General features: G+C 39.6%; 1 protein-coding gene across 1 annotated transcript in view; it reads right to left on the bottom strand.

Moving 5' to 3' along the window:
- The window catches only part of DR1 (down-regulator of transcription 1), a 203,346-nt gene extending 197,461 nt beyond the window's left edge, over positions 1-5,885 (bottom strand). Inside the window, exon 1 of the mRNA XM_044085683.1 lies at positions 5,440-5,885. Coding sequence (XP_043941618.1) covers positions 5,440-5,659 — 220 coding nt within the window. The 5' untranslated portion in view covers positions 5,660-5,885. The remainder of the gene's footprint in view (positions 1-5,439) is intronic.
- Positions 5,886-27,291: the final 21,406 nt, after the last annotated feature.

The raw sequence follows: 27,291 nt of genomic DNA, 5'->3' as shown, positions 1-27,291 counted from the left end.
GCACCCCCCTTACGATTAATATCTTTACTGTAATGTCAGACCACAAAATGTTTTACTTAAAAAACCTGTGCCCCCAGCTAAACCTGGAATATTCAGGAACTATTCTAAGGCTAACCTCCTGCTATTAAGTGACAACCTGGAAAAATGTCAAGCTCCCATAAATCCTAAGAACACTGCTGCCTATGCAGAACTGTTTACAGAAACCCTGTACAAGCATATTAATAGCTGCATAGAGGCAGCTGTACCCAAGTACAGAAGTAACTTAAAGAACAAGCCAGATTTGATGTTTCTTTCATTAAGAAACGGTTGCTTTTAAAAGAATACGCTTGCATTTTAAAATGTGACACCCTGTCTCCAAGGTGACTAAATGAAGACTGTAATTGGAGAGTATTTCTTTAATTGTTTAATTGATGCATGTGTATGTGTATATACGGGGCAAGTTTTTTACATTGTGTTATACTCCTTGAAGGCTTTGGCAGAGACGTCAAGAGTTTTATTAAATTTGTTGGATATACTGATTGTTGTTTCTTTTTTGTTATAAGGCAACTTTTCACTTTGTGCAGCATTTGGTTTAAAAAACAAGCCACTCTAGTGGAATCACAATATAACAGGAGTAAGAAAATCATGGCAAAATTAGGAGTTACAGCACCCAGCAGGATAAAAGCACTCTCAAATTAAACAAACAACTCAAGGCACAAATAAAGTCTACAAAAGCCAAATTTGAGGTAAGTCCGACTTCCCAGGCCAAGGATAATCACAAAGCATTCTTTAGCTATGTCTGCAACCTCAAAGGCAATACACAATTGCGTAGACAGCTCATTGTAAATGGAGCTACCTATACTGAGCCAGCAGACCTAGCAAACCTCCTGGCTGACATGATTCAGCTCCAACTTTACCCCTTTCTCCTCCTCAACCTTCCCTCAGGAAATATTATCAATTATACCATGACCCCCCCCATTAATATTCCAAAACGTGCACGCTGATTGGCCAGTGTGCAAGTTGTAAATCGACTTATACTAATGGAAAAAGGTCCGGTCGCCCGGACTTTTTCCATTAGTATAAGTCTCTTTTAAAACACTGTCTCGCTATGTTAAGAGAGTTTAGAGTTTAACATAGCGAGACAGCTTTAAAATAAGCAACGGAGATCTCCGTTGCTTTTTTTAAAGCTGTCTCGCTATGTTAAACTCCTTTAACATAGCGACACAGTGTAAAAAGCAACGGAAATCTTGCATTCTCAGTTGCTTTTTTTTTTAACCCTGTCTCGCTATGTTAAATGGGTTTAACATGGCGAGACAGCTTTAAAATAAGCAACGGAGATCTCCGTTGCTTATTTTAAAGCTGTCTCGCTATGTTAAACCCATTTAACATAGCGAAACAGTAAAAAGCAACAGAGATCTTGCTTTCTCCGTTGCTTTTGGCCACAGCTCCGATGTACTGCGTATGCATGCGCAGTACATCAGAACGTGGGTAAATCCCACATTACCCACACCCAGGCGTGGGTTATTGCTATAATATAAAACTCTCCCTACTATCACTAGGAAGCAAGTCCTTAATGCTTTCTCTAGCACCAATAACACTGCATCAATGGGCCCAGATAATATCCCAGGATGCCTTCTGAATAGCATGAAACATGACCTATCAGGGCCTCTGGAATTACTATTTAACTATAGCCTCCAAACAGACTTTGTGCCTCATGAATAGAGAAAGGCAACAGTCATCCCTCTGCACAAAGGTGGGCCATCTACAGACCCTGGAAACTACAAACCCGCAAGTGCCACTAGTCTTATATGTAAAGCCATGGAAACAATATAAAATAGAAATATAGTAAACCTCCAGACACTGGACCCAACCAAGTCTGGTTTCATCAAGGGCAAATCATGCCTACTCATCCTGGTGGACTTCTTTGAGAAGGTCACCAAAGCAATGGAGGAGGGCAAAATTGTTCACATTGTCTATCTTGACCTGGCCAAGGCATTTGACACAATATCTCACTCGGGCATTGTTGACAAACTCAAGAGGTTAGGTACAAACCCTTATGTCACCCAGTGGATAGGCAAATGGCTCAAAGACAGGGATCCAGGAAGTTAGCACTGGGGAGTCCACCTATACAAAGAGGCCAGTCACAAGTGGAGTCCCTCAGGGATCAGTCCTTGGACCGCTCCTTTTTGGCATTTACTTCTCAGACGTAAGGCCAATGTCAGTGGTCTCTGGCTGACTAAATTTGCAGATGACTGCAAATTAGAAGCGGTCATTGAATCTCACACTCACACAAATGCTCTCCAGGAGGAGCCAACACAGACAAACAACTGGTATCAGAGCCATGGACTAAAACTAAATGCCAAGAAATGTATAATGGTATCCTATGGGAAATCATCCATCCCTGGTAACTATCACATTGACAACACACCCCTTAGAGTTGACCCAGTAGACAGGGACTTAGGAACACGCATAGATAGTAATCTAGGCTTGACCATCATGTGTTTACAGTGGTAAAGAAATCATTCTATGCTGCGCAACTTATAAACAAAGGTATACCATCCAAGTCCAAGGAAGTCATTGTTCCACTGTATTCAGCATTCATCATACCTATCACAGAGTACAATGCCCCCTCAGCTATGTACCTAACCAGGCATATCCAACAACTGGAACGTCCGCAGAGGTTCCTCACTAAAAAGAATACAGGGTGTAAGTAAAATGTCCTATACAGACCGCCTCAGGGCCCTATCCCTGTATTCTGTCTCCTACAGGCTTTTGGAGGGAGATCTATGCCTGGCATACAGGGCATTATCAGACCCCACTCTGATGGATGTCCTGCATATCCACAAAATGAACACCAAGAGAATTACCAGTTCTAAAAACAAACTTTGCCTGTGATATAAATAGGACCTGCTAGAGAGATTGGGTAGTCTCTGGGATACATACCTGTCTATGGAACGGGCTCCCCATCCATGTGAAGCAGAGTTTTTCCCTAACCCAATTCAAGACAACTTGGATAACTGGGTGGGAAACCAGAAATTCATCCCTGGTTTAGCAACTATGTCTCTAATGGACACAGTTAACCTGTAAATGGTTCATCTACCAGACCCATGCTTACATTTAATCAAGGATATCAGAATTTGTCAGAGATTTGGAATGCATGTGCATGGCTAGGCTTAAAAATGTCCTTGTAGTCATTAGCCTAGTAGACACCTATGAACCTAAAAATAAAAAGACTCTGCAATGTGAAATACTAGTTGTTTATAATAAAATGAATTTTAATCTAATACCATAGTTTTACACAACATTTATTGAGAAATTACAAAAGTATATCATCTCACAAGAGTTGTATCCTAGGACCCCACACAGATGTGCAGTAGCAAGGCCTGCCCAAAACCCACCCACTAGCCAACATCCAGCCATGTGTACGAATATGCATGTAATCAATAACCATGGAGGTGTCCTAAATGGCCTCATGAATATTCATCATGTATTTGCATGTCGATTCAGGGAAATAAATATTGAACGATGTTAGGACAGTTCTTCTGAATACGTTTCCAGCTCCAACTTGCAACTCAAAACAAATGAGGGAAACCATATATACCATAAATATATTTTTTCTTGTACTATTTCCCCCTCTACTGCCCTCATTTGAATGCATTTTGAGAAGCTGACACTTGTCACTAAAGTTTCAAGTTCTACTACCACTAAAGAGCCAGGTCTACATGCAACTATATCAATTTTCACAGTACCAAAATACCATTTCTTTTTAGTGGCAATTCTTCCTTTCAGTCTTCAATGAACAGAACAGTGCCTTTTTTTAAGGATAAGCACAAAAATAAATATGCAGCGGTTTAGGACTACACAGCTGATACACTCTGCAGCAGGCAGACCTTGGCATCTAACCCTGAACAGTTTACTTAACCGAGCAGTGCCCTGGGCAGAGCTTAGAATGGGTCTATGTGAATCAGTACCCCAGAACTCTACCTAATTAACACACATCCAAGGTATGCATGATTGACGTCACTGACAAATCTGTATGTCAATCATGCATCATTTCCACATGCCATCACGGCCATTTGGCATGTCACACAGACCATTAACAATTTTGCACAGTCGGAACATGTGGAGTAATGGAATACAATAATGCTGAAAAAAAATACTGGATTTCACATTGTCTATAGTATGTCATGAAGGCAGACAAACCATGTAAGAACTTAAGCATAAAAATGGTGGGTGGTGGGCTTTCCCTACTTAAAAAACTAAACCTTTCTGGAACCGTGCTATATTTTTCTCCCTTACAGTATAAAAAGTTACTCATACTTCTCAATCTCTTAGTACAAGAAATCTAGAAAAAAACTAAAATAATGGGGGGACAAAGGACCAAAAATAGGAACATAATGTAACCATTGCTATTATAATCTCAGTGCATGCATTTTCTGAAGGATATGAATTGAGAAATGTATTGCCAAAAAAACACAAACATTATGAAGAAGAGCCCAAAAAATCTGGACAGAGTGAGCTATAGTTAAAATATTGAAGTGTGTACAACTTGCCCTCTATTCACACCAATAGTAAATTGGTCAATTAAATGGGTGTGTATCACTGCAGGTAGGCAAAGCTTTGGGCGGTGCTTACCGATGCACATCCTGCAGGGTAAGTACGTCCCCATACAATCCAGTACAATACATCAATCTGTATACACGTCTAAAAAGTCGTTGCTCTCTCAATAATTTGGGACAAGTACAACAATTAAACTGCATAAACAGCTTGTAAGTGCAATAATTTAGTGCGAGTTGTATTGTGTTTTGCAATTATTCTACTTCCTTTTAACGGTTTGTTCTGTATTAAGCTAAAGGTGCCTTCAAAAATAAAAAAAGTATCCCACGAAAAGCCGTTCTAATTAGAAACGTAAAAAACAGCAACATATGGATATTGCCAAAACATGTCATTGTTAACCTAAACAGAACGCATTACTCTAAACACATATCTAAAACCTCAAAAAAGAATAGGCACTTCAACACAAACCTCCAGTTTCAAGATCTGCCTACACACAACCATTAGAAAGTATATACTCACTAATCAGATGCACCAGTTTAAATTGGTATGGCCATCAAAGTGAAATTCACCACAATTAAATTATTTTCACTTGTGTAAGTTACCTTATAAGAAAGGCTGACAAAGACTACGAAACACATTCAAAAGTAAAGCGCAGGAGTATAACCCCAATACCACCTTTCTCCATAACACAAGAAACAGTAAGACATTCAGCGGGCACTGTATTCAATTCAGTGAATTCCATCACAAACAGTGCAGCAAATCCCATTAGACAGAACTGTAAAAAGCATACCAGTCCCTTATTCCTTCATTCCCACAAATTCCATCATCCTTTTTTACCACAGCAATACACATATCCAACCAACATAACGTAAAAACAAAACATAAACAACAACAAAATTCTACCCTGTATCACGTGTTCCGGAGAAATAGTTTTCTTTTCCGACTTATTACAAATTTCGTTGGCCTCAGACGATATTAGATGAATAAATTCTGTGCAACAGTTCACTACCAGCTCCCGGGCATCATTTGCTACTCTCACATTTGGAAGAGTTTCTTTTATCATTTTATTAATAGCAGCTCTCGGAATGGTCAGATCATCGTCGTTCCCGGACGAAGAAGCCATTGCTCCGAAGATACTGAAAATCGACAATGGTGTACTGTATACACAAGGCCAAACTAAGCAAACCACAGTATTAAACTATGTTACTTTCTCACATAAAACAAGAAAAATCTAAAACTGAAACCAGGAACATAAAAAATATACAGAGAAAAATATAATAAAACTGTAATAGATTAGTAATGACTGGTTCCCATGAGATGAAAGGACCCAGCGACGTGCACACGTCATACAACCCCGGCATCTTGACGTTTTCAACGCCACGCATTTTGTTAGTTGACTCTCGAGAGTGAGGAAAGAAATTGTGTTGTATGAACCTGATTATGAACTTGAACATTTTTGTATCGGTTATGCTTACTGCATGAAGTGATTTTTCTTGTATAATTCATTGAATTAGATTGTGAGTTTTGCAGGTTTGTTGTTTTAGATTTTTGAATTTACTGTGTTGTAGATTTGATCTTATTATGTCTTTTTAGTGAGTGACCTAGTTAGATAGGCAAACTGCAAGGGAGGTATAGTTTAACATTAAGTCACGTGGTCTGCAAGTAGACTAGACTATAATAATTTGGCATATTCGTGAGTGACGCACATGTCTCAACAGTTCTTGATTTTTGCCCTGTTCTTAACATCAGTGATCGGAATAGTCAATCAACAATGTTAGCCATTAAAGTGTTATAATTTGAGTTTGGAAAATGCACGTTGATGCACCAGCTGTAATTTTAACTGAGTTGGAGTAGTATTTAAAACATCTCCGATTTTGCACTCTCTCGTCTGTCTTTATATTTGTACATTTGTATTACGCACGCTCGCACACATACTTGGCTTTGTCCAGATGGAGCCGACACTATCTCTGTTGAATCTGTGCGTCATAATTTGCTATCCCTGGTAAATTTCCGATTCTTTGGGTTAATTGTAGTCAGTTAACAATGTTAGACGCTAGTTATCACACGTCTTCAGAAAATTCGAAAGCTTGTTAATAAAGCTAGTTTTTTTTTAACTTTCTAAGTGAATTACTGTAACGTATTTAGTTATTTCATGAGTTTGGACCTTTGTCTTTTTCTTTTTTCGTTTGTTTTTGGTTCCTTATTCTTGAGTAACAGTTGTGTTTATAGATTGTCCCTTTTATTGCGTAGTCACCCTTTCCAGTTTTCATCAAATAAGCAAATGCTGCTCACCTAGAAAGTGTAGCAGCCCCCATTATCTTGGTTTAATTGTTGGCGAGTACCAAGGTATGAACATTTGATACAATAGCGATGATGTAGCACATAGGGACATCTTTGAAACACGGTTGATTAAATTACAGTGTGACTGAAAAAATGCCAGCTTCAAATAGATCTGGGTGTTGGTTACTATTACTGGACGAAAGTGATTTGTTTGCTTATGTTCTTGTTTTCAAAATTTAGGAAACCAGTTGCTGCTTCTCAGTGAAGTTGGGAAAAACCTTTCCAAACTTTCTTTTGTACAAAAACTGTTCACAGCTTGATAAAAGAACCCTTATCCTGCAGTAGTAACTTAACTTTTAATCCTATGTCAGTTTTCATGAGTAAAAGTCAAAATTACTTTTCTTTCGTAGGTAGGCTTACACCTGGTGCAGTAGCCCTGGACTAGTTCATCCCCTGGTGAATTTACTCAAATCATTAATGATAATGTATTTGAACTGAATTACCAAGTTTCAATATGTAAAATAGGTTAATGTATTTAAGTGCAACACAGTACTATGTTATATAAAGTGCATAAAAAACATGGTGTGAATGCTTTCTACATTCTTTGAGAAACAACACCTCAAGTTCAACTGACCAAACAAAATGTCAGGGACATGTCGCATATTACTTGCATGATTTGTATGGCTGTCCTTTCTTAAGAGCCAAAAAAAAAGCTTTATTCTGATTAACTCCAGGTTGTAAATGGTAAGGTGGTGGACAGGCTAGGGTGCTTGGATTTATTTCACTGTCCAAGAAAGTAAATCTAAAACTCTTAAATCTGATGAACGCCAGGGATATGGATTGTAAAAGGCACCACTGTACTAAAGAAAACGGGGCATACAAATCACTAAACATTTCAGTAAGGACAGTGTGGCCACAGGAGCATTCAGGAAATATGCACTGTTGTCCTGGGTACAGGCCTACACCATTTGGAGTTTGGTGTGATGGTTAAGGTGTTTGTCTCCCAGACAAAGGTACAAGGTTTGATGCTTAGACTGTCCCAGAAGGGCATGTAGCTGATTCTAAGGTTTGAGAGAAATTGGCTGTGCTTAAAATGGCTCAGAAGGGTGGCTAGCCTAATACTAACCAATGAACTTACCACTGCATCTGTTTCAGTGCCTTCCAGTGCTTAACTTGCTAAAATGAATGTAGTTTTAATAAACTTATGTTTTCACACACATTAATTTCCAGGGAAGGCTGATAGTAATCTCTGTTTACCCCAGAGTACCAGGGTCACAGTACTAAACTGTCACAGTTTATAATATCTAATAAGATACATAATTATAAACAAAAATGGTATTGTGTCACAGAGATGGACACCAGCAGCTTGTCCCCAGAAATCTCCTTATCAGTTAAGTAAATAGATGACCCAGCCATAAAGTGTTTAAAAGTGGCGAAAGCCATCAGGCATTTCTGTGAGAGAGAATTGTTTGAGGTCATTGGCTGACTGAGGTCACCTGGACTACAGCTTAGACTAAGCACCTCATTGGTTCTTTTGAGATTTCTTTCTTAAAAGCTGTCTCGGGTTTCAACTTTCTGTTACCTAAGAAGTTCAGTTGTGAATGCTCTGCCATTTCACAGTGAAATGATCGAAGGAAGGACACTGAGGAAACTCGGAGCTATAATATATAACATTAAGTATCCTGTTTTTTGTTTATTTTGTTCTTTATTTCTTTGTTGTTTATAGCACTTTGTGTACAGTGTATTTTTCTAGCTAGTTTCACTGTTTGTGAGGTATTAACCGGAAATTGTCCACCTTTATTAAGCATCTGTTAGGTTGTTTGTTTCTGATAACTGGTTACAGTAAACTCTTTTTTTTTCTAGAGGCTTTTTTAGCTGTTTAAAACTTTCATTTAAAGGCTCACTGCTGCTTTTCGGCTGTGAAACATTTCTGCAGTTTTTCCCACCCTGCCTCCCTGCTGGTATAGTGTTTTTATAGTTGGTGGCTTTGCAGTTGCCCGCCCCTAGTATAAATTTGATCTGGGACCCTCCTACCAGTCTAGTGTCATTACCTTATTCTACCCAGTACAGGGAGAACATTTGAGAAGGCCAATCAGCTTAGTTTCGGCTACTCCTTTCTCTCTTTCCACTAAAATAAAAAACAAAAAAAAAACTTTATTTTGCTTTTTGCGTCATCTTAAAAGTACTCAATTGTATTTATTACTGCTTGGTGTAATTTATTCTAAGCCTTTTAGTTTAAGCACTTGGGCTTTAGACCAGTTGTTTTACATTAGGAAGGTCTGTGGGCTGCACTGTGGTGGCAGGACAGGCAGCTTACATCCTTCTAAGTTGGGAACTGCTGATTGAGGGCTCGGTGTCTGTTAGTCTAAAAGTGTATTAGTTCTGGTTTAAGCACCAGGGCTTCAGGCCAGTTATTTTACATTAAGAAGGTTCATGGTCTGCACTCTTGTGGGAGAAGAGGCTGGACTCTGCCCTTCTGAGCTGGGAATTTCTGGTTAAAGGCTTATAGTGCCTGCATATTTGAACTATTTCTTACTGTAATTGGTACACCTTGTTTGCTGTAGCATAGACTAGATCCAGGCCTGCTGAATCTAGTTTTGTTTGTATGCTTGTTTGCTTGTTATTTCCCTGAAAAGCTAATTCCACCTAAAATGCGGCTTTTCAGCGCTTCTGTGGATCCCAAGTGATATCTGCATTGCTTACTGTACTTATTTCCTTGTTTCACTTGAAAGAAAGTTACTGTTTGTCATTTTTGCATTTAAGTTACCTGGCACTTGCTCACTAAAGCAGTTATATAAGTCGGCACTAAAAAATTAAAAGCACTACACCCTCACAAACTCCCCCTGGAGTACCTTGCTCCCCATTGGCCATTTTTTTCAATTATAAAGAAATTCCCAATACTATTCTAGCATGTCCAAAGGTCAGTTGTCCATCTCCTCTCCAGTCCAGCTGGTGAATCTGGGAATCTTGAGACAATGTTACATCTGCCTCATGTACACAGACAACCCTCTCCTCCTCCCAACAAATTCCAACACATGCGAGAGATGCAACCATATAGCCAAACTGGAGGCTAAGCTCTCTCAACTCAATACTGGCGTAACCAGTCAGGAGGAGAAGGAAACCACACTCACTAAAATTCCAGTCTCACATAGACCTACCACGACAGCAAACCAAACACATAAACACACAAAAACGTACTTGGAGGCTCTAAATAAAAATCTGTCTAAGCAGCAGAGACCTCCAAAGCAGACACCCAAGCAACCGCTACCCCAAAACAAAACACGTGCAACACATAGCTCACAAAGCCAGTGTGCCGAGCAGTCACAGCCCTTAAGGCTAAACAACACACCTGATACACTTGTAATAGGTGACTCTATCATCAGGCACACTGACGTCCCACTCACCAGGCTGAACAAGGAGACGGTCACGGTGAGCTGCCTGTCGGGCGCTAGGATCCGCCACACACCTGATACACTTGTAATAGGTGACTCTATCATCAGGCACACTGACGTCCCACTCACCAGGCTGAACAAGGAGAAGGTCATGGTGAGCTGCCTGTCGGGCGCTAGGATCCGCCACATAACACAAGCACTCAGGTCACTCCAAGGCAAGTACAAATATGACTCAGTCATTGTCCATGCTGGTGTGAATGACTGAGACGTACCTCCCTGGACTACATGAAAAGAGACATAGAGGAGCTCTCTGAGCATGTAGCCCAGGCCGGTATGACCCTGACCTTGAGTAGCATCTTTCCCTCACCAAGAATGATGCCACAGTATGAAGACAAGATTATCAATTTCAACAATTGGCTTAAGTATTGGTGTCATTCAAAGGGGATCCAATGCCTGTCAGCCTGGGATGACATGCTCGACAAGCCACGATGCTTCGCTAGGGAAGGCTTGCACCTGTCACCCCTGGGCTTTCGGATATTGGCAAAGGCTCTTGCTACCCCCATAGTGCCTTTATTAGGCAAGGCTCAAAAGACAAACCCACCTCCATAGGTATCACAAGGGATAAGAAACTAAGAGTAATGCTACTCAATGCCAGAAGTCTAAACCTCAAGATGCACGCACTCGAAACTCTCCTTAGCATGGAGAATATCGATATCTGTGTAGTAACAGAAACCTGGTTCAAGGCTCTCGAGAGCACCCCAGCACTACCAGGTTATACCTCATACCATGCTTTTCGGCCCCAAAACATGGACCGAACCACAAAAGGAGGGGGAGTATCAATATTCGTCAAAGATACCCACACCTCCAGGTTGGTGGCACAGCACGAAGCATCAGAGACTATCCATGTGCAACTAACAGTGGGTAAAACTGCCTTCCAGTTTATAGCCTGCTACAGACCACCCTCCCAAACCCAGGAACCCCACTCGGCCTTCCTGAGAACACTGGAAAATATGAAGGTCTCTCCAAACACCATTATATTGAGTGACTTCAACTACCCAACCATAGACTGGGAGCATTACTCTAGCTCCAACACCCTAGCCCAAAGGTTCCTAGAATTTATAAACTCAAATGCTATGGAACAACTTGTTACCACTCCCACAAGAGGGGAAAACATACTGGACCTGATCATCACCAACATGGGGAGACTATGCTCCACACCAGAAGTGTATCCCTCACTGGTAAGATCAGACCATAAACTAATCTCACTGGATATTCACATCCCGACCCCACCCCATGCCCAAAAAACCACAGTGAAAAACTTCTCTAAAGCAAATTTCACACTCCTCAAAACCAAGGTGGAATCCTTCAAAGCCCCCCGGGCCTGTGGATAATATGGCCCAGACCGCAAAATCTTTTATAAACGCATTCTATGAACACCTTCAGGAATGCATGGATCATGCAATCCCAAATAAAACCAAGACCCAATCCTCCAAAGGCAGATGTCCTGTCTGGTGGACCCCAGCCATAAACAAACTATACAATAGAAGGAGGAAGCTACTACATGATAGAGCAAAATCCCAAAAAGGGAAGGCATCTCTGATCAGTATTAGCAAAAAACTACGGGCACTCATAAAATCATCTAAGGCCAGCTTCGAGAGACAAATTGCACAGGACACTAAGGATAATCACAAGGCTTTCTTTAGTTATGTTAGGAACCTGGGTGGGAATTCCCAGATATGCTCAGAATTAGTCCAAAATGACAAAAAATACACCGAACCCACAGACATTGCCAACATCCTAGCTGACAGGTTCAGCGCAAAACCCCCCCCTCCCCACCAAAAGGGCTAATATCTATCCCAGCAGAGTGCTGCCCCCCTGACATCTCAGATGCTCAGGTAAGAGCTGCCATCTCCAAAGCAAGAAACACAGCATCAATGGGACCAGACGGTGTCCTGGGCTGCGTCCTACATGAACTCCAAGAAGAGCTAAACCCAAACCTAAAACTACCATTCAATCTCAGCCTTACTACAGGATATGTACCCAAAGAGTGGCTTACAGCAACAGTGGTCCCTCTCCACAAAGGTGGTGCCTCAACTGATCCTGGAAACTATTGCCCCATAAGTCTCACTAGCTTGGTCTGCAAAGCTATGGAAAGGATCATCATGGACCTTATAAATAAAGATATTGGGGACCTGCAGACACTGGATCCTACCCAGTTCGGCTTTAAGGGCAGATCCTGCCTCTTGAACCTGGTCGATTTCTTTGAAACAGTCACCAAGGCCATTGACAAGGGGAAGGTGGTCCACACAGCCTACCTGGACCTTGCAAAAGCCTTTGATACAATACCCCACTCGGGCATTATAGATAAGCTCACCAGCTTAAATATAAATCCCTATGTCACTAGATGGGTTGCAAACTAGCTCAAGGACAGAACCCACATGGTTAGAATAGCTGGAGCCATGTCAGACTCCAAACCAGTTACAAGTGGCGTCCCACAAGGCTCAGTCCTGGGACCTCTCTTGTTCGGTATATATTTCCCGGAGGTACAGGCCAACATGGAAGGACTGTGGCTGACCAAGTTCGCAGATGACTGCAAACTGGGCGCCATAATAGACTCTCCAGCCGACACAAGCATCCTCCAAAAGGGCCTCATAGAAACAGACAACTGGTGCCAGAGCCATGGCCTCAAGCTAAACGCCAAAAAGTGTATAGTCATCCCCTTTGGCAAAAACAAAGTGCCCACAAATTACCACATAGGTGGTAATCCATTAAGTACAGAAGAAGTAATTAGGGACCTGGGGACCCAAGTTGATAGCAATCTCTCATTTGACAACCACGTGGCCAAAGTGGTTAGAAAAACATTTTATATAGCCCACCTAATCATGAAGGGATTCACATCTAGATCAGAGGAGGTCATCGTGCCTCTTTACTCATCCCTCATCAGGCCCATAATTGAATACAGTGCCCCTCAAGTAATGAAAGGTGATCATTAGTCAACTTAAAATTAGTAAAATTGTATAAATAAACATTATTAACCTTGACAAGCTTGTACAATATATCATTGTCAACATCAAAATTACAATTAAAAATCCCACCTAAATCATTCCCTACTGACAAATTGGGTATTGAATCTAAATTAGAAACATAAGCATCACCAGTAACTTGAAATTGTACCTGTGGTGAAAATAATACGGAGGGACCAGCCTCCTCACTAAAAACCAAAGAATTTTGTAAAAATTCATGTGATGAAGCATTACTGTCTTGCAAAAAAGTCTCAAGCTTACTGGGACAAATGATCTGCTGTAAAGAAAAATCATTAAAACCTTTGTCGGAACTATGAATGTCAACAGAAGTGGATACAGTAACTAAAATCTCTGCCTTCTGTTGTTGTAAGGTCCCTCGTGTAGTCGCCCCCATAATGGTGGCCCGTAAAAGCGTTGGTTGCGCTCCCGAATACGTTTGGAGCGCCTCGGAGGAGGGGGATCTAAAAAATCGTCGTTCTCGTCAAACAAATCCATTTCAGTCCCACAATCATTGTTGACGCCTCCCCTTATTATTATTCCCCCAACCTACCCTTGTGTTCATGTTTTTGAGTCTGTGTGAAATGCAGATCAGAAGGTTGAGTAGATCGATTGACCATCAAGCAGATAACCTGACTGCAAGTGAACGCTTTTGTTTATGTGAGTTAACATCTTCTAATCAGTTCCGAGTGATGAAACCAGATAAGGGTGGGGGGGTTGTGATTATGATGTCTACTGATTATTCTAATCAAATGTCATGTTTACTTAATAATACCAACTCTTTTGAGGGTGAACTGTACAAACAAGTAACAGGTGTAGCTATGGGCGCAAAATGTGCGCCAATTTATGCTAATCTTGTTTTAGCACAGTGGGAATTGGACAAAGTGTTTACATCAACCTACATGAAGTACGTGTCACTTTATTTGAGGTACCTTGATGATTTGTTAATTTTTTGGAGAGGGCCAGTTGACACAATACACACCTTTATAGAATATCTCAACAATACTACTAATTTTCTCAAATTTACTTAAGGTACACGGTAATAGGTGTAACTATCTTGACATCACACTTTACACTAGAGTGAGTGAAGGGGTTATCAGATTAGAATCCAACATTTTTCGTAAAGAAACCTATTCAAATAGCTTTTTGCACTTCCAAAGCTGCCATCCCCTTTATCAAAAAAAGAATGTTGTGAAGGGACAGATGGTCAGGCTCTCTAGGCTAATTAGTGAAGATGCCAAATATGATTTGGAAATTAAGAGCTTAGTAGACATGTTTTTAGATGGAGGTTACCCTCTTGATTTTTTGATTAACATCAAAAATGAGGTTGGTGGTGAAAGGCATATTTAGACCTATCCTGTTAGGCAGATTAATTAAAGAGACCAATAGGCCTGTCAACAGTACTTCTTCTATTGAGTTTGATAATTTTAAAAGAGCTATGATATTACCCTTTAATGGGTACGCTGATAGAGTGGCAAAACTTTTAAGAGAAACGTGGCAATATACTATGGATAATGACACTAAGCAAGTTGTTGGTAACTTGCCGCTTTTTACATTTAGTAGGGATGAATTTGAAAGAGTTGATGGAAAGGGAAAGTTCTAAGAATGGACCTTATGGAAACTCTAAAATGAATAAATGTGGGTCGTGTAGTGTATGTAGGTACATTAATAATGGTCCTTATGTGGTAGTTCAGAACTTTCACAGATCTATTAAATGTCCAGGGTATTGTAATTGCAATACCAGGAGAGTGGTCTATATTGCTACATGTCTTAGTTGTCCTACATTTTATGCAGGTAAGACCATTAGGAAACTTAGGGTAAGAATTCTTGAACACCTATGGGACATTAGGAACAAGAGGTCAAGAAACGCTCTCTACATGCATAGTGTCAAGTGTGAGAATTTTTTAATAAATTTTTATTTTTTGTTGTCGACAGAATACCCGACAATGATAGAGAGGGTAATTTTAAGATTTTGCTCGAAGTTCGAGAAACTTTGTGGCAACTTGGATTAGAAGCATCTAGACCCCCTGGTATCAATGAGTTTATATCCTTGTCTAGCATTTTAAAATATAGATCTAATTTTGTTTAAACTGATGTTTTTGATGAGCTTTTTATATATATAATATTTAGCACACATACATATTTATACATGTTTTTAACACATTCATATTTTCATATTTTGTATACGTTTTTTAGTATGAACTGATCCCACCTTAAACATTTTGATAAGGTATATTTTGTTTTGATTGGTCTACCTATAGGGCGGGAATTTTTTGAATTTAAGACTGTTGATTTCTTTGTGATTTCACTACTCTGAAGATGCCCAAAAGTATTAATGGGTGAAAGCGCTTAGCAGTGGATTTGTTTTTATGTCAACTTTCATGAATTTTTTGTCTTTTGGATTATTAAACTTTTGAGCTGTTTCTACATTCTGCTGGTTTTTCGGCTTGCGTTTATCTGGGACCTGGACTTGGTTTACCTTCTCTGATGTATTCTTGCCTATGCAGACTTTATGGGGTCTATCTATAAGAAAGTTCAGAATTCAGTTGCATAGTGGAGTGCTGAGCCCAGTTGAAATAGCTTTCTGATGAGATTTTGTGGGATGACTGTATTGAAAGCTGAACTGAAGTTGATGAAAAGTAGCGTCCTCTAGCTCTCATTCTCCAGGTGGTCCAGCAATAAGTGGAGTGCCAAGGAAATAGCATCTCCTGTGGAGCGATTGGGTATGTATGCAAACTGGAGTGGATCGAAATTTGCAGGTAGTTTGGATGTTACTTATTTGACCAGTCTCAAAGCATTTCCTCACAGTGGAGGTGAGAGCTACAAGACGATAGTCATTTAGGCTAGTGGGTGGTGACTACTTTGGTGGTGGTATGTTTGTGTACTTGAAACATTTGGGCACAATGGCTTGACTCTGTGAGTTGTTGAAGATGTTTGTGAGCACATTAGTTAGTTGGTCTGTACAGTTTCTGAGCACTCTTCCAAGAATGTTGTCAGGTCCAGCTGCTTTCTTGAGGTTAACTCTTTGTAGGATCCTTCTGACATCAGCAGGGTTGAGGCTGAGCTCTTCCTCGCTCTGGTTGTTGGTGATTTTCTCTGCTGCTTTTTCCCTTCCTCAAACCTAGTGAAGTAGATGTTGAGCTTGTTTGGTAGTTCCGTATCGTTGTCACACTATGAAGATGGAGACCTGTAATCTGTTATAGACTGGATGCCCTGCCACAGGCATCTGGGATCCTTTTGTTCAGATTAGTAACTCATGATTTTTTGACCATATTTGCATTTCTCCTCCCTCACCTCTTTGTTAGCTGAGATCTGGCCAATCTGAGAGCCTCTTTATCACCAGACGTGAATGCTGCATTCGTCACTTTCAGGAGCTTGTACACTTCACTTGTTAGCCAGGATTTCTGGTTGGCTCTTGTATAATGATGCTTTTGGTGACTGTCACATCGTCAGCACATCTTAAGATGTAACCCATCACTGATTCAGTGTACTACTCCAGCTTGATTTGTTGGCTTACTGTGGCTGTCTCCTTGAAGCTGTTCAGTCTGTACTCTCAAAACAGTGTTGTAGTACTGAGACTGCTCCCTCCAGCCATACTCTCACTTGCTTCACTGATGGCTTCCCTCTGGTTAGCAGTGGTCTGGACGATGGTAGCAGCATAATGGCAAGGTGATCTGAGTTACCCAAGTGGGGGTGAGGTACTGCCCTAAATACTGGCTTAATTTGTATAGTCCTTGTCCAGTGTATTCTCCCCTATGGTTGCAAAGTCTACATAGTGGAAGTACTGAGGTAGGTCTGTGTTCAGATTTGCCTGATCGAAGCCACCTGTTGTTATATGTACTCAGTCAGGATTTTGATTTTGCAAATCATTTATAGACTGATGCAGTTTAGCTAGTGCTTCGTTTGTTGGCACTGGGAGGTAGAGGTATGTATACTGTTGTGATGCTGACACTGTTAAATTCCCTTGGTAGGTAGAAGGGTCTGCATTTCAGCGATATAAACTCTCTAGGTCCTCGGAGCAGTGTTTGTACCACCTTACTGTTGGTGCACCAATTGTAATTGATGCAGACACCACCCCCTTTTGCTTTCCCACAGAGAAACCGTATCACTTAAATGTAGTTGTACATAAATACAGTGTTCTCTTTGCATAGGCCTAGAAATGTAGCCATATTAAAGAAGGCCTATATTTTCATTTTATGTTTTGCAGTTAACATGCAGTTTCAATAGATAGTAATGTTTCAGTACAAATGAATAAGCTTCAGTCAAGAATACTGGTAAGAGTAAAATGTGCTAACAAAATCCTGCCCAAACGGATCTTGTTTAGATGGTATGAGGCGTGAGAACCAAGGTTAAAGAGGCTTATGCAACTTGTAGGAAATTTACATGGTTTAGGTAGTAGGGGAGAGACTTCAGACACTGAACTGAGTCAGTTTGGACTGATCTATAGAAAGCTATTGCAGTGCAGTTCACAGAAGTTTGATGCAGACACTCGAGAGTGAGTGCAAAACTCCGGTCAAATATCCAACATTCCAGAATATTAATTATACTATTCAGGAAGAAAGGAATAATTCGGACTGAGTGCAGAAACTATGGATATTATGTATGTCTTTTTCAGTTTATCAGCACTGTTGGAAACAGATTTGATTTGGATATTGTTGATATAATACACTCTGAGTACAGAATTTATGGACAGTATTATGAGTGCAGAAGTTATCAGCACTGTTATTGGAGATTGTAAGATTTGATTCAGATATTGTAAACGTCTACCTCCTCTGTACATAATAAAAAAATTTTAACTGAATTCCAGTGTATGCAGACTTTATTCTGAAAGGTACAAAATATTTGGCACATAAAGGAGATAATGGCACCTGTTCAGCACAATTGTGGGTAGTTAAAAAATATAGACATTCATTATAGTATGTTGGTTTCATATAGTTTTTTCAGTGCTTACAACGGCGATCTGCCATCAATGGGACTGAGTATTTACAGTTAAAGTGAATCTCAAAACCCCATAGCAAACTTGCAAATCTGCAGTTGTTCATGATCAAACAGACTATGGGCCAGATTCAATAAAGCCTACACTGTGTACACAATACGTATTCAAGAACATCCCTACCACATTTTTTGTGCTTTCTAGTCAGTCATCCCTACCACATTTTTTGTGCTTTCTAGTCACTCAAAGATTACACTGTGTACATGTAATCAACACTTTGCGGTAACCTTTATGAATCTGTCCACATTTGAAGCTGCAAGAACATCGGTAGGAAAACTAAAATTAAGAGGAAGAAGCGATCATGCCTGTGTTGTCTGTTACTCAGAATGGTGTACATGTAGTGTAGGCATTATTAAATCCTAGGGTATGTGTATTTTACAGACCAGCAGTGTCTCTTCAGAGCGATAGTTCAGAAAATTTACAGTAAAGTGTCAAAGAACTTCAGACTCTCCAAGGTATCGGTGTAAAGGACATTATCCAGTTAACAGCAACGTATTACAAAACTTCACCATCTCTAAAGCAGACAACAGACTTTCAAGTTTCCAGTGTGATATCACAGAGCCAAGGGAATCCTTACAAGAGGGAATTTGAAACAGCTGTGAGACACCTGGCTACCTTGAAGAGTAGTTCCAGAACCGCAAAGTGAAGACAATAGTTCGTAAAAAAGGTAAGTCCTTTATTAGTTGCCAAGTGGTAAAAATTTTTGCTGTTTTGTACCTACTGACTTTGGATTTTTACCATTTGGTCTGATTTTGCTGCTTTGTACCAACTGTCTTTGGATTTTTACCACTTGGCAACTAATAAAGGACTTACCTTTTTTACGAACTATTGTCTTCACTTTGCGGTTCTGGAACTACTCTTCTTGGTGTTATCAGTTTTGCTCTTATTTTTCTTCAACACCTGGCTACCTTCACAATGCACCTTCAACTTCTCTCATGTAAGCATTCATTTTTTTATTGCAATGCATTTTCTATCTAAATCAGATTTGAAAAGTTTAAATACATCAGTAATTGCAGTAATTGTAAGTTGTGTGTATATATGTGTGTGTGTGTGTGTGTGTATATATATATATATATATATATATATATATATATATATATATATATATATATACACACACACACAATGTGAAATAGTACTGATACAGTAAAGGCACCAGGGAATTTGTGCTTTAAAGTTAAGAATTATGGAAAACAGTCTTAAAAGACCACAGTCAGTCTGGAGCTGGTTTCTCCCTCTTTCTCCAGATCCCCAATAAGACTCCCCATTGGCACAGCTATAGAGTTGAGATCTCAGCTGAGTGGCTAAACCAAGACCTCCAGCACCCTCTCTGTCCAACCAGCGCTTCATGTCCCTCCCAAGTAGCTGACGGACACACTCTTGGAGATTTGTTTTACATGCACTCACATATGGGAAAGGCTGGCATAGGTTTACTAACTATGCCCAGACTGCCACCAGCCAACTCTCAGCTACTTTAAGGCCTTTAACAAAAGGTGTCCAGTCTTACTGTGTAATATTACTATTAATCTAAGTGGTAGTTTGACCAAGAGCCAAGCTATTAGGAGTGTCCTGTACAGTGTCACCAAATAAATAAGCAAGTACCCCCAGAGCTTAATTATCTCTAAACAGACCAGCCACAATTGAAAGGTTTAAATATGTTTAGAAATAAATAAAACAACAAGACAATACTTAATGTGTATTCACAGTGACATCAGACTTCAAAATCACAGGAAATATTTAAAACGGCATTGCAGGTCAGACTCCAGTACAGAAAATATCTATGTTCCTAACTAATTGCTGTACCCTAGTTAACTTTACAGCAAGGCAGGTGCAGAGGTGGTGAGTGGATGTTGTCAGGTCAAAGACAAATTATCTCTCTCTCGCATCTTAAATTAATATCTGGTATTACTGCTGGGATACATGCAGCATGACATCACTTTTTGTCACCTGACTTCAGTTCCCAAGCTCAGACAACCCCCACTGGTGCATCTCCCTGTGAAAGTACATAACCTTCAGATGTTTGCAGCTGCTAGAAGGCATAAAACACTTGCAGTATAGTGCAGAAAAGTTCCCTCATTCTCAACAGCCTGTCTCCTTGCTGCATTGAAACTATCTTTTATAGCACAATTATAAAACAATTTAATTTCAACTATTTTCTTGAAATTTTGCAAATTAACCCTCTATGTTCTAGTTCTCACTGTTAAAACATATACATTTACACAGGTACAATAGTTTATATACATTTCTGTTCTTTACCAGTGTAGTACACTGTGGACACATCCTTAAGCTCAGTACTTTATACACACACACACACACACACTTCTGTACCAGCAGCTTGATATACCGACAACATACAGTTCTAATGTAGTGGTAACACAAGCAATTGCATTTTGCTGGTATTCACACATGACATAACTATTTACAAAATTCTAGGTAGCTGGGCTGGCAGTATTTTCTTTTGTGACACACTGCGTAAGGTAATTAACTCACTATTTGCAATATGAATCAGTGTTTGCAGAAACAATAGTATATTCAGCTTCTAATGTCTGTATGGTTTCCAACTTAAACTGAAACAAAGTCTAGTTTACAGTCTTCAGAAAATAGTGAAAATGTTGCAGCACACGTAAATCAAAATCGAGTTAAGCTGCAGTTTTGTAAATACAGATCAGCCTTACTTAAAATGCAGCCGGTGTACCTGACATGCAGGTTTCAAATACATATATTCAGAATGTAATGCATTCTACTTTGTTTTCAGAAGCCAGTGCAGATATCGCACTGAGGGCAGATAAGAGGGATCAGAGTGCAAATTATGATCAGTTTAATAAAGTGTAAACCATGTAAACAATACAGACTTCAGGGCAAAATAAAGAAATGCATACTATAGCTCGAGTCAATGTTACTAGTATTTTTAGGGCAAAATAAAAAGAAATGCATACCATTGCTCAAGTCAATGTTGTCACTAGTTTTATAGAAAATATTTTTTGAATATCTATAAAGGGTGCGTCAGTCCAGCACCAAACCAGATGATTTACCTGTCATCATGTATGGTAGAGATAAATGACAATGTTTCATTGTTTGTGGAAAGGAAATTATGGAATGATGTACTGATTAATACAAGCACATCAATTTCGGTTATAGACCTCTACTAGAGGATATAATTGCTGTTAGAATTTAAAAGGTCAGAAGTTACAGCAATGAACAGAGTGTGACAGTATCGTACTAGATATTGACATGTTGCTTTAGACTTTAGTAGCAAGATTTTCTAGAGAGAAATGCTACAGAATGTATAGTAGTACAAACAGATGATGCTTGTAAAAAAATTGTGTGCAGCATATTGTGCAAATAGTGTACAGAATTTGAAAAATAATTTATAACTGGAACACTGAGATTCATAGGTTAAAGATCAGATAAATTCTGGTTCAGTTGTCACAGCTGAAGACAAGTTACCACAAATTCAGAAATAATATCTTATTCTCAGAGAAGCAGTGACAGATTGGAAAGAGTTTCCATTTATTTTTTATAGCTGGTTAAAAAAAAGTGACAGTTGCAGGTTAGTACTAGATTTAAAACTTATATACATATTTACCATTCTGGAATTGCATGTTGTGTATCATACACCAGAAATGAAAGTAAAGTTAAATTGTTTCAGCGGACATTAAGAACTTTACATTAGGGTAATAAAGTGTTGCAATGTACAAGTACTATCTTGATACAGATAGAAACAGAAGAATATTTACTGATATTAAATGATGTTTTGCTAGTTTTACAGAATGTAGAATATAAAATCATTGTTATCTTTTTAAAAGTGACAGTACAGTCAAAAGTTTAGACCCCATTCAAGAAAAGCATGAAACATAAGTGCATCATTGAAGCCACAGGTTCAGACCTCATGTCAGGAAAATTAATGCAATGTAATTTTACTGTGAGGAAACTTCACATAATTATTAAGGACAGACTGTTTCAGAATTGGATCATTTTAATTCTAGTAATAAATGTGTATATGTAAATGATTTAAGATTTTATATATTTCATGCAGAAATTACAGTTCACTAGATCACACCAGAGGCATGGACTTGAGTAAGTGAATTATCAAATAACAGACCAGCTCTGTGAGCTGAATTAAAGACAGTATTGCATGCCATAAAACATTATGGTAAAGACCAGCTAAATATTATGTTATGTAGTAATAGTTCTTCCTGTTTATCCAAGAAAATTGTAGACAGTAGTGATACATTTTTGCAGCATTAAGAAGTACTGAAAGAGTTAAAAGACATCAACTGAAAGAACAGATACATTGTAAGGTAATGGGTAGAGACCTGCACACTGAAGAAATGCTATTGGATTAATTATGAACAGAGGGTCACAGAGCAGAAGTAGAAAAATAAATAGATAGGATTAATTTTATAAAGGTGCAGAAATGCAAAAACAATGTTGAAGCATTCGTGCAGCGTCAGATTATTATAGTTTCATTTTGAGTTTATAATAAGGGGGAACATGCCACTGAATTTTTCACTTGATTCATTAATAAAGTTACAGCCTCTATTTTATTGTAATACATTATCAGTTTGGTTACAGACTTGCCAGAAGTTATTCATTAGTAACATAGGTTTACTTCATGCAGAGAAATGTAGATGAGTCAGGGGAACAAGCAGTTTTTTCAGTTTATAATTTTAAAGCTGCAGATGTTATTTTAAGAACCCAATACTGCTTTGTTTGTATTTTTACAGATAGTTGCAATTTAGTTTGCAAGTTTATTAAAGGTTCAAGATATTCTATCCATAGCCTTGTCCGAGGGGTAAGATGAAGGGTCTGGTAGCCAAATCATTTGTAATAGTGACTAACTGTAACAGACATTAGGGTGGATTTTCTAGTACCTTAGCAGTGACTGGAACAATGTAGAGTAGGGCGTAAACCTGGAAAGAATGGTAATGCTTAAAACAAGTATCCACTGAAAGATAAGACCACCAAATCTAGAAGTACAAATTATTGTTTTTTTTCCTCCAGTGATTCTATACATATACAGTATGCTAGATTAATTTGTCATTGTATTTCAGTTATTTAAAGAAATTGTCCTTTAGAGTTAAAAGGTGTATGTAGCAGATGTGTATTTATGCAGATTAGATTTAAAGCAAGTATGCAGAAGTATACTCAGACAAATTGGTTACATCACAATACAAAGTATTTCAAGCTGTTGTATAACATTACTAGTACTGGTTTTCAGTTTTATCTGTGTTCAGATGATACTGGCAGGAAAGGTATTCTTTTAGAGTTAATTTAGTTACTTTAGTTACTTTCCAGAATATAATATTTATACACAGCTATTTCAGATGTTCAGTACAAGTATGTATTATCTTAGTGTAAATTTGTCAAGTTTTAGAATGATGTTCATAGGTTCATACTAGGCTATCTGCCCTGGGGCAGTTATAAGCCTAGCCAGATTCTGTATGGCTTACGCCACCCCTTGATTTGAGTATACTGTGCCCTTTTTAAGGTTTAGTTTACTGTGCCTCTGTCTAATAGTGACACGGGAGTAATCCCTGGGACAAACCTACGATCCCCCATCCACCTATCGAGATTCTTCTTGAAGAGATTCAGTGAGGTGCTCTGCCTCACATGAACTGGAATTCTATTCCAGAGCGAAGGGAGCCTCTGGGTTATGAATCTGTCCCTCCAGCAAGTTCTATTTATTTCTGTGCTGAGGTTCAAGTCCCTCAGTGTGGCTCTAAGGGATTTAGATTTACTGAGGTGGAGCATGTCCATTAATTCTGGATTTGACATAGCTTTGTATGTCAGGCATAGATCGCCTCGAAGTAGGCGGTATGCAACTGAGTAGAGCTGGAGTTTTTTTACCGAGCAGCATATGGCATCTGTTTGAGACCCTTGATCCTCTTGGTGAGATACTTTTGGGGTCTTTCTAATTGCTGCAGGTGTCGGGTAAGGTACATCCCAAAAGGGGCATTGTATTCTATGATGGGCCTGATGAGGGATGAATAAAGGGGCACGATTACCTCTCTTGATCTAGATGTGAAACCCTTCGTGATGAGGTGGACATCAACCAGAAATAGGTTGTACAACAAGAGGAAGAAACTAATGCCTAAAAACAAGAGGGAACTGACTCGACAGAGGAAGGACACTCACCACAGCTTGAACAAGCAAATTAGATATCTAGTAAAGTCCTGTAAAGCCAATTGCAAAGCTAAACTTGCATCCCCAGCTAAGGATAATCACAAGGTTTTCTTTAGCTATGTCAGAAATCTAAAAGGGAAGGCCCAGCTTTTTGCTGAACTTAGTAGGCCATGGTACCAATCGTACTGACCCCGAGGACGTTTCCAACCTGCTAGCAGACAAATGTGGTGCAAACTTCACTTCCCCCCATCCCACCAGACATACCCCAAAGAATACTTGTCACCAGTCCTCTACCTAGTATCTCCAAAGAGCAGGTCATAACAGCACCGCCCACAGCCAAAAACACAACCTCTGCGGAACTGGATAACATCCCAGGCTGCCTACTAAATGATCTAAAACAAGACGTAGCGGAACCACTTGGCACTCTCTTCAACCACAGTTTAAGTACTGTCTGTCCCAGCAGAGTGGAAAACAGCAACAGTAATTCCCTTGCACAAAGGGGGCCCATCAACTGACCCTGGGAACTATAGACCCATAAGCCTAACCAACCTTATCAGCAAGGCCATGGAGAGAATAATCATGGGCCTTATCAACAAAGACATGGGTGACCTTCAAATTCTTGACCTGACCCAATTTGGCTTTAAGGGTAGATCATGCTTTTTAAACCTGGTGGACTTCAAGAATATCACCAAAGCCCTGGATGAAGGCAAATCAGTGCATACAGCCTATCTTGACTTGGCCAAGGCTTTTGTCACAATCCCACACTTGGACATCATTGAGAAACTTACTCAGCTGGGAATTATAAAAATCAGTATGTAGCAAAATTTATATATTCCTCATTCCGAAGGAGGGGGATGGGCCTCCTTGAAATTGATTACATGTATAGATCTGGAATTGTAGGACTCCACACATCTGCTGACCTCCCAAGAACCAAACGTAGTGAAAGTTTTGAAACATGAGAATAAATCTAAGATGACTTCTCTGCTTAATTTAGCAGAAGCATATCAGCGTTAAACAGGAATGGAAATCAAACCAGAAGTAGATAAAAATCAGGCAGGTACTGAATGTGCCAAAAAAGCAAAAGAAAGAATATTGAGGTGAAGAACTAGATGAGAAGGCAAGAAATGTGGAAAAAGCATAAATATAGTTGCAAATATAGAAAACTTTTGGAAGGACCTAATGTTGATCAGGAACAAACGCAGGAATGGTTAAAGAGAAATGAACTGAAATCAAGAGATGAAAGGTTAATATTGGCAGCCCAAGATTGTAGGCTATGTACACACTGGTTTACAAAATCCATTGAACATGTGGGAGAAAGACAAATGTAGGTTTTGTAAAACTGAATTGGAAATAGTTGCAGACCTTGTTGTTGGTTGTGGCATACTAATGGCAGGAGGATTGTATACTGAAAGGCATAATAATGTGGCAAGACTATTGCACTGGGTATTGTGCAGACATTATGGTATTGAAGTGGCTGAAAAACACTGGAAATATGAGCCATAAATAGAAAATGATCACATGGAATCACCCATTACCAACAGTTCAAAAGATGGATGCTAGAAAACTGGATATAGTGGTTCAAGAAAAGAAGACAAAAAGTAGCTTTGATCATTGAAATCGCTGCACCCATTGACTACAGTGTCGTGCCTACAGAGAGAGACAGTCATAAAATATCAGGCTCTGCAGGCAGAAATGAGAGCAGTGTGGAAGAAAGATACCAAGACAGTTCCAGTAGCACCCATTGACTACAGTGTCATGCCTACAGAGAGAGACAGTCATAAAATATCAGGCTCTGCAGGCAGAAATGAGAGCAGTGTGGAAGAAAGATACCAAGACAGTTCCAGTAGTAGTTGGAGCAATGGGTCTTATCTATGTTACCAATCCATGTATCCCTGTGTGAATTGCAGAAGGAGTCATTATTGGGCACATTGCATGTTCTGCAACGAGCACTTTTGGCTGACATCAGAGATTGAAACAATACTAATTTCATGAACTTTAATTGTACTTTGACTTAGGAATGGGGTCCATTCCTGTCATAGTATTACAAACCCAAAAAGTTTGGAGAGATGGAATTAACACATATGTCACTAGATGGGTAGCCAACTGGCCCACTGACAGGCATACAGTCAAAGTTGGGGATTCCACCTCCACCAGCAGACCAATTACCAATGGTGTACCACAAGGATCTGTGTTGGGCCCCCTAATCTATTTCTTAGAAGTCCAGGTGAAAATGTATGGCCTGTGGCTTACCAAGTTCACTGATAACTGCAAACTGCGTGCTATCATTGAGTCCCTCAGCAATATTGACATGCTACAAAAAGGGCTTACAAAGACAAATGATTGGTACCAAAGCCACAGACTTAAAACTCTGAAAATTGCATTATCATCCCTTTCAGCAAAGGGGAAGTCCCTGCAGATTGCAGTATTAACAGTACCCTCCTTAGCTCAAATGCTGTGGCGAGTGATTTGGGAACACATATTGATAGCAATCTTAACTTCAGTCACCATGTGTCCACAGTGGTAAGGAAGGCCTTCTATGTTGCACATCCCATAAGTAAGGGGATTGCATCCAGGGCTAAGGATGTTATAACTCCCCTGTACATATCTCTCATCAGACCACAAATGGAGTGCAATGCTTCCTTCACCAGACACCTGCAGCAGCTGGAGGGACCTAAGAGTTTTCTCACCACGAAAATTTAGGGCCTTCAACACATGACCTAGATGGACAGACTGAAGGCCGTGTCACTGTACTCTGTATCTTATTGGCTGCTGAGAGCTGACTTGAGCCTGGCCTACACAGCAGTCTCAGACCCCGCCCTAATGAAAATGATGCACATCAGCAAGTCAAATGGGACAAGATTCAGTCACTCTAGGGCTCTTAACCTAGCCTGTGCCATTAACAGGGCATGCTGGAGAGACAGATATGTCTCCCAGAGATTGTCAC

Source organism: Protopterus annectens, chromosome 10.part0 (assembly GCF_019279795.1).
Source record: "Protopterus annectens isolate FY-2018-M chromosome 10.part0, PAN1.0, whole genome shotgun sequence".
In the NCBI taxonomy this organism is placed as follows: Eukaryota; Metazoa; Chordata; order Ceratodontiformes; family Protopteridae; genus Protopterus; species Protopterus annectens.
Note: the sequence above shows the minus strand (reverse complement) of the source record. Positions and strands in the feature narration are given on the sequence as shown.